The sequence below is a fragment of the Ornithorhynchus anatinus genome, chromosome X2, assembly GCF_004115215.2.
Source record: "Ornithorhynchus anatinus isolate Pmale09 chromosome X2, mOrnAna1.pri.v4, whole genome shotgun sequence".
Taxonomy (NCBI): domain Eukaryota; kingdom Metazoa; phylum Chordata; class Mammalia; order Monotremata; family Ornithorhynchidae; genus Ornithorhynchus; species Ornithorhynchus anatinus.
The window spans coordinates 13,656,254-13,671,092 of NC_041750.1; the positions used below are offsets into that span (position 1 = coordinate 13,656,254).

At 48.8% G+C, this 14,839-nt stretch overlaps 1 protein-coding gene across 8 annotated transcripts in view; it reads right to left on the reverse strand.

Moving 5' to 3' along the window:
- CSNK1G2 (casein kinase 1 gamma 2) overlaps nt 1-14,839 on the reverse strand; it is a 114,005-nt gene that overhangs the window by 10,411 nt on the left and 88,755 nt on the right. For 5 of the 8 annotated variants that reach the window (XM_029052435.2, XM_029052433.2, XM_029052436.2 and 2 more), the window contains 4 exons: nt 9,291-9,360; nt 6,296-6,510; nt 3,318-3,552; nt 2,916-3,001 (listed from right to left, as the gene is read on the reverse strand). In XM_029052435.2, the coding sequence (XP_028908268.1) occupies nt 2,916-3,001; nt 3,318-3,552; nt 6,296-6,510; nt 9,291-9,360 (606 nt within the window). Of the gene's footprint in view, nt 1-2,915; nt 3,002-3,317; nt 3,553-6,295; nt 6,511-9,290; nt 9,361-14,053; nt 14,167-14,839 lie in introns of those variants that run through there. The other 3 variants (XM_029052439.2, XM_029052437.2, XM_029052434.2) reach the window with 3 other exon arrangements.

Genomic DNA, 14,839 nt, shown 5'->3' on the forward strand with positions numbered 1-14,839 from the left:
TGCCGCCTGACCGCTGGGACACCCAGGGCCCCCGCTCCTGAGAAACCCTCTCCTCTCCTGACCTTTCCCTCATCACTGTTGACAACATCACCACCTGCCCCACCTCACAAGCCTGCAACCTTGGCATTATCCTTGATCTTTCTTTTTCTTCCTCTCTCTTTCAACCCAAATAATCAGTAGGCCATCAAATCCCCTCGGTTCTTTCTTTACATCTCCAGAACCTCGCCCACCCAAGCAGTTGTCCTATCTTCTTTCACTCAGCTTATGTATCTACCCACTAGCTGACCTCTCGGCTTTCAGCCTTTCTCCTCTCCAGTCCGTACTTCACTCTGGATCATTTTTTTTTTAGAGCATCAGTCTGTGCACGTCTCCCCACTCCTCAAAAACCACCCACGGCTGCCCATCCCTCTCCACATCAAGCAGAAACTCCTGACCATCGGCTTTAAGACGTTCGATCAGGTCTCTCCCTGCTATTTACCCTGGCTTCTCTCCCCCTGCGACCCAGAACACGTGCTTAGTTCCTCTAATGTCTCCCTACTCCCTGTGCCTCACTCTCATCTCTCTCGTTCCCACCCTCCCCCCTGCCTGGAGCATTCTCCCTCTTGACATCCAGCAGATTGCCACTCTCCCCGGCTTCAGAGCCCTCCAAGAAGCCTTCCCTGACTAATCTCTCCTCACTCCGAGTACATGGGTACTCACCTCACCCTTTTATCCCCGGTGGTTTCCCCTATCCAGAGTTTATTTTAACGTCTGCTGTCCCTTACCGTCCCCCGCCTAGACTGTAAACTTCCTGAGGCCAGGGATCATGTCTACCAACTCTTTTGTATCGTACTCTCCCAAGTGCTCAGTACAGTGCTCAGCACAAACTAAGCATTCACTGAATACTACTGATCAACTGTTATGCCTTGCGCCTGCAGGACCGTTGTTAGGGTGGTGTGAGATTTGTGGTGTGTAAACTGTAGGGGAAAATAAAGGAGCAGAATAATAATAATAATAATAATGGTATTTGTTAAGCTCTTACTATGTGCCAGGCACTGTACTAAGTGCTGGGGTGAATACAAGCAAATCGGAGTGGACATGGTCCCTGTCCCACATGGGGCTCACAGTCTCAATCCCCATTTTCCAGATGAGGTAACTGAGGCCTACAGAAGTGAAGTTTCTTGCCAAGGTCACAGAGCAGACAAGTGGCAAAGCCGGGATTAGAACCCATGACCTTCTGACTTCCAGACCTGTGCTCTATCCACTACATCATGCTGCTTCAGGGTGGGGCAGTTGCAGGCAGCGGGCCCGGGGAATAAATGAAGAACAAAAAGCGGGAAGATCAGATCAGGATGGTTACTGGTGGTGGCGGCAGCAGCAGCAGCAGAGGAACCAGAAGAGAATATCTCAAAGGACCATTGGATGGAACAAGAACAAGATGATCCCATCATCTCCATAAAGAGCAGCAGAACCACAGACACAAACGAACTAATGTCGGGGCACAACTGATAGCAGCAATCACGGGGTACCAAGAAGATTTCTCCCTCCCTCTCAGAATGATCAGATAAAGTCACAGAGGTTATGACAGCTGAATTGGCCATGACCTCTTGCAGAGACAGCACGGAAGTGTGACCAGGGAACACCCCAAAATCTTTGGACGCACCTCAGAAATGTCCCGCACCCCCCCAAGAGGTGACGTTAGAGATGGGGGAATCTTGCCTCCAAGGTGGAACCGGAGAGGAGGGTGGGACACTGAAAGGAGCAAGGGAGGTAGGACGTAGTGGATGCCTCCCAACTCTGTTCCACTAGATGAGGAGAACCCCTGGCCTGAGGCGCCCATGTGGGCCGGCTGCACTCCCACAAACCTGCCTCCAGGAAGTGGCACTTGCTTTGGACACTTTGACGAATCAGCTCATTCTCTGGGTCATGAGAAGGGGAGGGTGGTTGCAGTTTTTGAGGAAGTTCTGTTCCAGGGACCCTGGGCCCCCTTGGACAGAGGACAGCTGTTGACGACAGCCAGGAGTGATGTAAAATGTGGCAGCGTGAGGCCTCTACAAATTTTAGATCGTTGGGAAGTCCTGGTGGTGAGCGGACACTCGATGAGTTGGGCGGCAGCCCCCGAGGCCCTTCCAGTTCCCCTGAACCACCAGACTTGTTGGGACACTCAGCTTTGTCTTTTAAGGGCTTTGGATTTCTCTCACTTCATCTTTCCTCTCGTGCGTGTTGCCAAACCTCGCCCAACCTTATAAGACCGTGAACCCCTGGAGGTCCAGGAACCAATGTCTGATTCTAAACCAGGTTTTTTTTTCCCCCTCCAGCGTTTAGCACAGAAGAGGTGCTTGATCAATATTACTGCTGCTATTACTATTCTGGGACCAAGAGGAAAAGACCACTCACTGAACTGAATCTCCCTCAGGGAGTTGAGAGAGACCCACCATATGGCCTGCAACTCTTCTGGCCTGAAAATCCAGGGACTGGGGAACAGGACTACTTCCAACCTCATCGTCAAGCTCGCTTTTGCGGCTTCCGCCCAGACAGCTCTTGCGAGTTTCCCCACCGATGAGGGGAACTACGACTGTCGTTATAAAACGTTCCCTCCGGGCCTTGGCTTCAGTTGATCCTACTGTGTTGAATGAAGAGTCACTTCCAATCCAAAGAGTGAAGCCGTACTGGCTGGGGCCCCGGTTTCCCAGAGGGCTATCGGTTACTCTCCTCCCTCAGGCCCTCTCCGATGGGGAACCACTAAGGCTGAGGGAGGCTTCAGACCCAGGCCCCTGAGAGGTTGCCAACACCGCCGTGGGGCTGGGCTGAACGGAGAGAAGGCCCCCATCATTAGGGGCCCAGACCCAGTGGCCCTGATCTTCCATGGCTCTGAGTAGAATTCAAGACCAACATCCCTGCCCTCCCACCCCAAAAGCAGCCAGCTTCCACGTTACCTTAAGACCCTGCCACGGGAGACTCCCTCGGAGAAAGTACATAAACATGTGCCCTAGAGCTTCCAGGTCGTCTCTGCGGCTTTGTTCTGGCAAAGAAATACTTGGAAGGGTCACTTCATTAGGTGTCAAATGAAAAAAAAATCAACCCCACCCTCCCTCCCACTCCAGTCCCTGTGGAAGTCACACCTACAGAGGGTAAATCAAAACACGAGCTCTCAGAGGCTTTCTCGGCCAGGGTCCATTCAGCAGCCCTGTAGGCTGTGGCTGGAGCTACATACTCCCACTCTTCTCCAGAGACAGAGGGAGGCCCAGGAGAGGTTGCTTAGGTAGTAGTTTTTAGGTCCCAGGTGATCAGGCCATGATCACTTCAGTCCGGGAGTCCCGGCCTTGGCCGACCCTTACCTTTCCCGAGGTGTGTGTTGATGCTCATGTATCGTGCTGTCCCTGTCAGGCTCTTGTGCTCTCGGTATGGGATGTGCTTTTTGGTCTCTGGATCAATGTACTCTTTGGCCAGGCCAAAGTCGATGATATGGATGGTGTGTTGACGCTTGCTCCCTGGCCGCCCCACCAGGAAGTTCTCTGGCTTCACATCCCGATAGATCAAGCTTTTGGTGTGAACATATTCCATCCGTGTGATCTGGGGTCCAGCAGAGAAAAAGAGAAACTACCTCACACCCAGACTTGGCTTTGCCCCAACCCCAGCCCTTCCCTTTCATCACCAGTGGCATTTGCTGAGTGCTTACTGTGGGCAGAATTCTGTATTATGTGCTTGGGAGAGTACAATGAGAAGCCACTAGCATGGCCTAGTGGATAGAGCACGGGCCTGGGAGTCAAAAGGACCTGGGTTCTAATCCCAACTCCTCCACTTATCTGCTGGGTGACCTTGGGCAAGTCACTTCACTTCTCTATGCCTCAGTTACCTCATCTGTGAAATGGGGATTAAGACTGTGAGACAGGGGCTGTGGGACAGGGACTGTGCCCAACCTAACTTGTATCTACCCCAGTACTTAGAATAGTGCTTGGCACACAGTAAGTGCTTAACAAGTACCATTATTATAACTATTATTTTGGAATGTGTTCAACCCAATTTGCCTGGATTCACCCCCAAGCTTAATACAGTGATTGGCACATAGTAAGCGCTTAACAAACACCAAAATTATTATTACCATTACTTTGCAATGCAACAGAATTGGTAAATACATTTCCTGTCCACAACGAGCTTACAGTCAGCAGGGGGTGGGGGAGACACGCTTGAGGAACCAATCAGTCATTCAGTGGAATTTACTGAGTGCTTAGTATTTGCAGAACACTCTACTAATAGCTCGGGAGGGCACAGTACAGATTTGGTAGGCATGTTCCCTGTCCACAATGGACGTCCCTCCCTACTGGGCCTGTCTTTTCTACTGCCTTTTTCCTCACTCCCCTTCATTTAAAATCTGAGGAATGTGTTACTTCATCCTCCTCTGTTCAGTAGTGGTACTGTTTTGGGTTTTTTTTGAGCACCTCCTTGGGGCTCTGCACTGTACCAGACCTGTGGGAAGTACGACAGAAACACAAGACACACTCTTTGTCTGGTAGGGGTCTTATACTCTAAAAGGGAACTGTGAGGCCTTAATGGTTCATTAAGAATGGAGGAAAAAATGGAAACTTCTGGGCCTCTTGACTGTCACTCTCTTCAAACAAACCTGCTAAGTTGGGGAAGAAAACATGGCCTGTGGAACTTTCCTCACTCACAGCCTAGGGCAGGGAAGCCGCACAGTTGCTACCAGAGGAGTCCACCACAGCAGCTGCTCTACTGGAGCACATCCTTCCTCCCACCCTTCTCTTAATTCTAGGCTTTCTTTTGGATTGAAAAAATCGTGGGCATATCAGGAGGCGGAGAGGAGAGGGCAAAAGAAAGGGAAATGGAGGAAGGTGAAGGGAAGCAGCATGGCATAGTGGATAGATCACGGGCCCGGGTGTCAGAAGGTCATGTGTTCTAATTCCGGCTCTGCCACTTATCTGCTGTGTGGCCTTGGGCAAGTCACTTCATTTCTTTGTGTCACAGTTACCTCAGCTGTAAAATGGGGACTGAGACTGTGAGGGTCAGGACTCCATGAGGGTCAGGAACTGTGTCCAACCCAATCTGCTTGTATCCACTCCAGTGCTTAGTACAGTGCCTGGCACAAAGTAAGTGCTTAACATATACCACAATTATTATTATAAAAGTGGTATAAAAGAGGCAGGGTGCGGGGGTGTTGAAGTAGATGATCTGGATCAGAAGAGGCAGACTTTGGCCTGGGTCCCCTGAGTTTCTGCTGACCCAAGCTCACCTGAGCTGGGATCGCATACCAGGTTTGCAGTCCTGTAGCTCAACTTGGCCTCGGTGTCTCTACGAAGCCTGAGGCTTTGGGATTTCTCTTTGCCAGGTCCCCACCCACATGTAGAGCCACACTTTCTCTTTCAAGGGGCCTGGGCTCACCCTCTAGAGGTTCTTGTCTGCTCTCAAGCCCAATAAAGCTATCGCCTTTTCTTCCTGATTTTTTAAGTGACACTTGCTAAGTGCTTACTCTGTGCCAAGCACTATACTAAGCACTGGGGTAGATACAAGTTAAATAGGTTGGACACCGTCCATGTCCCACATGAGGCGCACAGTCTTCATCCCTATTTTACAGATGAGGTAACTGAGGCACAGAGAAGTTAAGCATCTAGCCCACGGTCGCACAGCAGACAAGTGGAGGAACCAGGATTAGAACCCAGGTCTTTCTAATGGAGCCACAGAGAGAAAGCCAGCAGGATTGCCCAGCTACCTAACCAGCTGCTAAGCTAGCCACACTGGCCCAATGCCCTGACTTGTCCCACCTTTACTGGGATTGGCTTCCCCTGGGCTGGGGCACCGGCTTCACTTTCTTTCTCTAATGCTGTCTGTCTCTAAAGGGCTGGGTTAGGCTGGATTTTCCCCATCTCAACTTATCATCAGTACTGTTATTACGGTATTTGTTAAGTGCTTACTACGTGTCAAGCGCTGTCCTAAGTACTGGAGTAGATACAAGTTGATCAGCTCGGACACAGGTCCCTGTCCCACATGGAGCTCACAGTCTGAAGGGAGAAGGGAACATGCACTGAATCTCCATCTTGCAAATGAGGAAACCAAGGTCCAGAGAAGTGAAGTGACTTGCCGAAGGTCACCCAGCAGACAAGTGGCAGAGCCGGATCAGAACCCAGGTCCTCTGACTCCCCGCTCCGTGGCCTTTCCGGCAGGCCTCACGGCTCCTTTCTTTTCTTTCCTTCCTGGCCCTGAGCTAAATATGCATTTCCCAGGCATTTTAGGAGGAAGGGGTGGGGAGGAGGAGAGGAAAGAAGTGTCTTGATTTCCCACTGAAATGGTTCAGTAAACTTACCAACTGGATTGCAATCATCAATACAGTTTTCAGTGTAAATGTCCGATCGCACAAGTCAAACAGGTCTTCCAGGCTGGGGCCCAGCAGCTCCAGCACCATTGCGTTGTATTTCCCACACGGGCCAAAATAGTAAACCTGAGGAATCCCTTCTGAAAGAGGCAAGAGCAGGAGGGGGTCACTTCCAGCTTTGCGGGCTCCTGCAGCAGAACCTAGCACTGGAGAAACGAAGCCATTAAGAGCTGTGGGTAGGGAGCTCGCGCTGGGGGAAGGGGAAGTGGGAAAGGGGAAACAGGAAAGGGGTCCCTCTCCTGGAAAATGTAATCTGACTCAGTGGGGTGCAGGGAGGCAACTTCAAGGAAGCCACGGCCCAGGCACAGAAGACTCTGGGGCTCACTGTGGGGGAGGGTAGCATTGGTTCAGGAGATCCATTTTGGGGACAGACTACAGAAATCGCTAACTTCCAGTGGCAGAGTCTAGCAAATGAGAGGGGACTGACTAATGTTTCAGTATGGTCAAAAAATTCCAGTGGCTTCCTTGGGGCTCTGTAGGGTTAGGAAAGACAGTGGTTCCCAAAGCCCTTAATAAATGGTGGAAGCCAGTGTCAAGAAAACCAAGCCAGGGACTTTCGAGGAAATTGGGGATCAAAATTGATCAATTTGTGGTACCTGCTGAGTGCTGCCTGTGTGTAAACCACTGTACAATACAATACGTTTTAGAAAATGAGCTGAGATGGAGAGATCCAGGGGGAAGATAACTGAGAAGAAATTTTGTAGTCAAGAGAGGGCTGAAGGTGAAAGGCAGCAGGAACTAGAAAACCAGATAAAACTCAAGTGGGAGCACTAGAAACACCAAACTGTGGTGTCTGAGGCTTCGCATCACCTGTTGGGAGGAGATGAAAAACCAATGATGAAAGGAGGTAAGTGGGATGGGTTCATTAGCCAAAAGTCTGATTAACCAGAGCCTTACGGTGGAGACAAGAGGCTCCAAATACCTGAAAGGAGAAAAATCCATGGAGGGCTCTGGGGTTTTGAGCCTAGTCTGAGACTGGGCAACCTGGCAGAGCCATCACCATCTCCAGATTATATTCATTCTTTATTTAATTGTATTTATTGAGCACTTACTGTGCGCAGACTATTGTACTAAGCACTTGGGAGAGTACAATACAACGATAAACAGGCAAATTCGCTGCTCACAACAAGATTGCAGTCTAAAGAGGGGGAGACAGACATCAATATAAATAAATAAATGACAGATATGTACATAAGTGCTGTGGGACTGGGAGGGGGAATGAACAGAGGGAGCAAGTCAGGGCGACGCAGAAGCGAGTGGGAGAAGAGGAAAGGCGGGGTCTGGTCTCGGACGGCCTCTTGGCGGAAATGTGCCTTCAATAAGGCTTTGAAGGGGGGGGAGAGTAATTGTCTGTCAGATTTGAGGAGGGAGAGCGTTCCAGGCCAGAGGAAGGATGTGGGCAAGGGGTCAGCAGCGAGATAGGCGAGACTGAGGCACAGTGAGAAGGTCAGCATTAGAGAAGCAAAGTGTGTGTGCTGGGTTGTAGTAAGAGAATAGCAAGGTGAGGTAGGAGGGGGTGAGATGGTGGAGTGCTTTAAAGCCAATGGGATGGCAGTTTTGGTTGATGTGGAGGTAGATGGGTAACCACTGGAGTTTTTTGAGGAGTGGGATGACATGCCCTGAACTTTTTTTGCAGAGAAGTGATCGGGGCAGTAGAGTGACTGGAGTGGGAAGAGGCAGAAGGCTGGGAGGTCAGTAAGGAGGCTAATTCAGTAATCCAGGTGGGATAGGATGAGTGCTTGTATTCACGTGGTAGCAATTTGGATGGAAAGGAAAGGGTGGATTTTAGCAATATTGTGAAGGTAGGACCAACAGGATTTAGTGATGGATTGAATATGTGGGTTGAATGAGAGAGAGGAGTCAAGGATAACACCAAGGTTATGGGCCTGTGAGACAGAAAGGATGTTGGTGCCATCTACAGTGATTGGAAAGTCAGGAAGAAGAGAGGGTTTGGGTGGGAAAATAAGGAGTTCTGTTTTGGACATGTTTAGCTTGAGTGATGGGAGGACATCCAAGTAGAGATGTCTTGAAGGCAAGAGGAAATGCAAGACTGCAGGGAGGGAGTGAGATCAAGGCTGGAGATGTACATTTGGGTATCATCTACATAGCAGTAGTAGTTAAAGCCATGGGAGCGAATGAGTTCTCCAAGGGAGTGGATGTAGATGGAGAATAGAAGGGGACCCAGAACTGAACCTTGAGGGACCCCCCACAGTTAGGGGGTGGGAGGCAGAGGAGGAGCCCGCAAAGAAGACTGAGAATGAATGGCCAAAAAGACTATTTGATGTTTGGTTCTAACTTCCCCACCCTCACCCCTCCCACTACAACGTGTAACTCTCCCTCCTTCAAAAAACAAATAAACGAACAAAAAACTCCCACAACAAAATTAAAAAAAAAAAAAAACACCCCAAAAAACACTATGGGCAGCTGGACCATACCAGTTGGCCCCAGTATCTTCTGGGGTTCCCTGGTTAGGCATTTAGAACTGATCATCTGCAGTCGTCTTCTCATTATATTGTTCAGTGCCCAAGGTTTAGGGGCTTAGCCTGTGTCCAAAGATGAACTAATCCCTGTAACGTTTGTGGGGGGCTAAGTCAGAGTTGGGAAAACAGAACTCAAGAATCTTGATTACCCAACTCCCTATACCTCTCCCTTTCCATTCCAGACCACTATGCTGGTACTGTCAAGCTGGCCTCTTAAACCAACACAAAGAGATAGGAATGGAAACAGTTCCAGTGAAGGAGCAATTGAGCCCTGGTTGGCAGGAAAAGGTAATCAATCAATCAATCAATCACAGTATTTATGGAGTGCTTACTGGGTGCAAAGCACTGGACCTATGCCATACAGCACATACATGCACTTGAGTTCCCCTTCTTCCCGATGGACTTGTTTACAGATCAGCCCTATGAGCCCTCCAGCTGCTCCTTACCTGCATTGCCAAGCTGTTTATAAAACCGATACTCCAAATGAAGCTGTGGGGCTCTGGATTTTATAGGTTCCTTGAAGGGATAAAAAAAAAAAAGAGGCGGAAGTTAAGCCAACAGGATCAACAACTTTATCTCAACTATCAAGAGCTGATTACTGTTTAGCATAGCTATCTTTAGGCAATGAAATGGTAGCTTTATTCAACCTGGCTCTATATTCAACTGAGAAACAGCTCTGGAGAGGGTTTTTTTTTCTCCCTACGGAGACAACACAGAGAGACTGATGTGTCTTGTAAAGCAGCCTCTGAAAAGAAAAAGTTCAGGAAAAATATGTCTCCTGGAGCAATTCCTTAAAATTTTCATTATATCCCTGTCATCCTCTTCAACCATATTGACCCAGGCCTACTGTGTGCGCAGCACTGTATTTAGGGCTTGGAAGACAGGCAGAAGTAGAAAAATTAACCCCTGCCCCTGAAGAGATTATGGTTTAATGGGGGGAAGACAAGCTGACGAATAACCGCTGTTTTGAAAGTGCGAGATGTGATCAGTAAGGGACTGGCAATGCGTTAAGCACTGCTCAAACCTCAGTCAGACCTGCTGAACATTCAAATTGGATGGAAGAGACATCAGTAGAATGTAACAAGGGAGACACCCACAAGGGTGGTGGCATAGAGTAGACTAGGTGAAAGAGAACACTTCATTGTGGGGCAGAGTGGGGAGATGATCTTAAATGATAATCTTATGCCACCACATTAGAAATGGGACAGTGGGGGGTTGGGGAGGGCGAGAGACAGCAGGGAGGGAAGGAGAAAGAGAAGGAAGGGGGAGGAGGAGGAGGGCGGGGAGGGAGGAAAGGAGGCAGGGAGTCCCAGAAAAATTCTGACTCTGCCAATAGGGACCTCACGAAGACCACTTTCACTTTTGCTCATGTACTTTTCTCAAATTTCCCATTTTCTTATTTAGAGAGCCAAAAAGAAGCACATTCAAAGTCTTCTGGATTTTTTAAAGAGAAACCTAGGGAGCCTGTGTTATGAGACCCAAAAACTTACAAGGGGATTGCCTGCCTCTAAAGTTAGTCAACTCGAGGGTGTTTCCAGGGGCATGAGGCACAAAGGGGAAATGGGAAGGAAGATTCAGAAGTGTCCTTCATTCTGACAAATGTAGCATTTTGGTCCAGATCAGAAGCTAATCTCCTGGTGCCTAGAACATAACTGTTCCTGTTGCTCCTTCTGCTTTAAAATGGGCTCACAAAAGATGATGAGAGTCTCTCATCGAGAACGACAGATCAGCCTCAGTCCTGAGACTTCAGGACAAAGAACCTGCAGTGAGGAACTGATTAGAGTGATCAGTTTGCTTATGGCCACTTGTACTCTCTCGTCCGTGCCAGGCACAGAGGTCACCGAGGAAGTGGGCAAGCAGGAGCACAGCACACTGTGAACCAAGTGCTCACAAGTAAGCTGTGTAGCCCAAGGGAGGGTATAGGGATTGCTTCTCTCCATCAGGCCAGGAAATCAGCTCAGAATTGTACATTTCATGTCTGGCTCTGATACAATACATATTTAATAATAAGTATAACAATAACAATAACTGTGGTATGCGTTAAGTGCTTACCATGTGCCAAGCACGGTACTGACCGATGGGGGTAGAAACAAGATAATCAGGTCCCACCTGGGCTTCACAGGCTAAGTAGGGAACAAGTATTGAATCCCCATTCTGTAGATGGGGGAACTGAGGCACACAGAAGCAATGTGACTTCCCCAAGGCCACATAGCAGACAAGTGGCAGAGCCAGAATTAGGCAGATAATTTATAAACATCTGTCCATTTTCCAACATGGCATCAGTATCCATGAATGTGAGCAATGGGACTGAGAACCTCTATGAGCGGCCAATGGTCACTTTCACACTAACACAGGGATTCAGTCCTTTGGTTTGCTGACACCAATGCCAGCCCAGTGTTGGTTGTAACTCAGTTTCCTAATTCACTTTCTCCCAACACTTGCCTTCTAGAATATACCCAAACCATATTATTTGAGACTGTGCTTTCAGGTGTTTTGGAAGTGTTTCTTCTGTCCACCCTGACTGTGGTCACACTACTTCTACTCAACATATTGTTTGGCATTTATTCTCCACACATGTTCGATCCAGCGGAGACTGCTACAACAATGAAGAAGGCTGACTACACTCTAGCATTCTGTTGGTGGTACTTTCAATGTAAAAAAAAAAAATGGCTTGTGGCAATGCTGATGAAACTGAGGAATAATCAGGATATGATATCTATAACTGGTTCAGTGGGCTTACTACTACCAACACCAGTCTGGATTTTCAGATTTAACCTTGGTGCTACAACCCGGCAGCCACCAAAAGACATGCCGGCCTTCTCGATTCAATTGGCTACTTCTTTGTAAGTAAGCAAGAGACTTGTTTTTCACTGCCTCACCCAGGAAAGTCGTGATGGGATGAGCACTGCCTCAATGCTGGTGAGCTGGCTACATTCCAGGATCAGCAAGACTTGGTGATCTCATCTCACAATTTGATGGTGAATATGGCTCGTGCACGACAACGATGAAATCGCTCTAGAGGCCGAATGTGCTTTCTGGGAGTGATCCTGTGGTCCTGTGATCCTCAAAGTCACATAGGTTGGCCAGCACTACAGCATTGTAGACCTTCGACTTCTCCAAACTCTGCTGTCGCCCAAAAGCCATGCTGACTTTTAAAAACAATTCTGTGTTCTACTTTATCTATCCATGCGTTATTGAATAATGTACTGTCTGGGTAGCAGGCTTTGGTGACAGCATTAAGTTTTGATTGCCAATGAAAAACTTGGGTTGCGTTGAGGGTTTCCAGGGTACAGACTGGGTATAGAACCTTGGATTCCTTCAGGCTTTATGGTCAGGCAACAGTACTCTGCTTCCTCCGAGAGGCAACTAATAATAATTGCCATGTCTTTTTGTGTGGGAGGTAGAGCAGACAGCAGACTTCGGAAATTACTTGATGACTACCTCAAATATGTTTGATGATGCACTGAAAGCATTTCAGCTACTGAAAGCTGATGCGCTGAAAGCTGATGCACTGAAAGCATTTCTGGGTAGATCAGAAAAATATTCGGACACCAACTTCCAGGTCCTTCATTGCATCCTCAAGTACGGCCAAGTCAATCAAACAGAAGTATTTACTGAGCACTTACTCTGCGCCGAGTACTGAACTGAGTTCTCGGGAGAGACTAATATAGTGGGCATGATCCCTGGCTTCAAGGAGCTTACGATCTAACAAGGGGGAATGGATGCAAAAATAAATCATAGGTAGAGGGAAGCCACAGAGTGAAAAGATATGACGGGAGAGTTCTTCTGGAGGAGATGGGATTTCCCAAGAGCCTCGGAGATGGGGAGAACAGTGGTCTGCCGGACAGGTACGGGTGGAAGATTCCAGGCAGGAAGGAGGGCATGAGCGAGAGGTTGGCAACAAAGGAGATGAAAACGGGTACAGTGAGTAGGTTGGCTCGAGAGGAACGAAGCAGATGAGCTGGCGTGTCGTAGGAGAGAAATGAGCATAAGTAGTGGGGAAAAGACTGAGTCCCTTGAAGCCAAAGGCCACGAGTTTACATTCGACGCACAGTGAAATGGGCAACCAGTGGAGGATTCTGAGAAGTGAAGATATGTGCGCAGAATGGTGTTTTAGAAATATGATCTGGGCAGCAAGAGGTCTGCGAGGAGGTTGCTTTGGAAGCTGGGATTATGCTTGGATCGGTGTGGTGGCCCTTTGGGTGGAAAAGAAGAGATGGATTATGGAGATATGAAGGAAGAACCAGCAGGATTTGGTTGACAGACTGCATATGTGGGTTGAAAGAGAGAAGAGTTGAGCCCAAGGCTGCGGTTTGAGAGATGGGGACGGTGGTGGTGCTGTCAAGAGTGACGGGAAAGTTAAGGGGAGAAGATCTGGAAGCCAATAATTTTGGACAGGTTAAGTTTGAGGTGCCGGTGGGACAACCAAGTAGAAATGTCCTGGAGGCAGGAGGAGATAGGTTAGGGCTAGTGAGGTAGATTTGAGAGTCATCTCCACAGAGATGGTAGTTGAAGCCAGGAGAGAAGATGAGCTCCCCAAGTAGGTGACAGGCATGGAATAAGTTAGACTGGGGGGGGACAGCTTTTCATTTTCAATGTGTGAGGAAACTTGGGCTACAGTTTTGAAGGGGTGAGGGGTGAAAGAGGAGGGAAAAAAGTGGGGGAGATAAGGAAGAATGGGAGAAGGAGGGAAAAGAGGGAAAGGGAGGGAAAAGAGGACAGGGGAAAAAGAAAGCAGGGAGAGGGGGAGAAAGGGTAGAGGGCACTTACCCTCTGCTCCTATGCCATCTCCTCCTTCGCCACCACTGCTGTCACCACAGCTATTCTGACCAGCCAAGTGGCAGCAGCAGCTCCAGAATCCCAACACCTGTTTTGCCCTCAGAGCATCCTCCGAGCTGTCTGGGGGTTTTGGAGGGAAGGGAGCATATGCTTTTCCTCACAGGACTTAGGCCTGGGGGTGAGAGGGAGCCTCTGATCTGGCCCTGGAGCCTGATGGGGTGGAGATAAACGCTGCAGGCATTAGGGCCGGCCAGGGGCTGTGGTCTACCAGCTGGGAGGCAAGCAAGGGAGCTGACTTCTTGGATTTATTTTGCTGCCACTTTCTACTTTCAGAGGGTGCCCCAAAGGCCACCAGCTTTGCCCCCTGGGTGACAATCCCATCGGGACAATGGCTCCTCTCACCCCCTGGTTTGGACAGCACTCAACTTACCACATAGTCCTGCTTTTGGAAGGGGAAAGGGCCATCCCAGATGCCTTCAACTCTGACTCGACCTACAGGACAGTTGTTGAGTAGCCTGAGGATCTTGGTGAACTTCTCAGGGCAGCCAAATGAACTTAATCACTGCCAGGGCCCAGGTCTGCTGCTGGTGTCAAATGCTTTTTTAAGTTCGCCAAATGCAGTTCAGAAGTCTTGGTGCTGCTCCCTGCATCTATTGGGCTGCAAAGATATGGCTGGTGTGATGGATTCTGGGCTGAAGCTAGACGGGGATTCAGTAAGTGAATTGTTAACTACGATCTTCAGAAGCCCACCCAGAAAGAACCTTGCTGGCAGGGGAAAGCAGTGAGATGCCCCAGTAGTTTCAGTCGGCTCTCTTCTCTTTCTTCTTGAAGATGGTGATCGTGATGGCATCTTTGACGTCTTGCGGCCTTTCTTCAGTGTCCAGTGTGCTGAAGAAAAACCCGCACTTATGTCTAAGCATTATATCCCTCCACACAGGTAGATTTTTCAAGAATGCCTTCGCATCCAAATTCTTTACCATTTTCAGGTCTTTGACCGCAGTAGTAGTAATAAATGACACTTATTAAGCACTTACTGTGTGCAGAGCCCTGTACTAAGCATTGGGAAAGAATACCCAGGTGGGACTTAGACCCAGTCCCTGGCCCCCAGGGGGAGAAGGGAATGGCAATAGACACATAAGTAACTTCCTCCCAAATTGGGAGTTATGCCCAAGCCTTCATACTGTAGCCAATTTTCAAATGCTTCAAAAGCTTCACC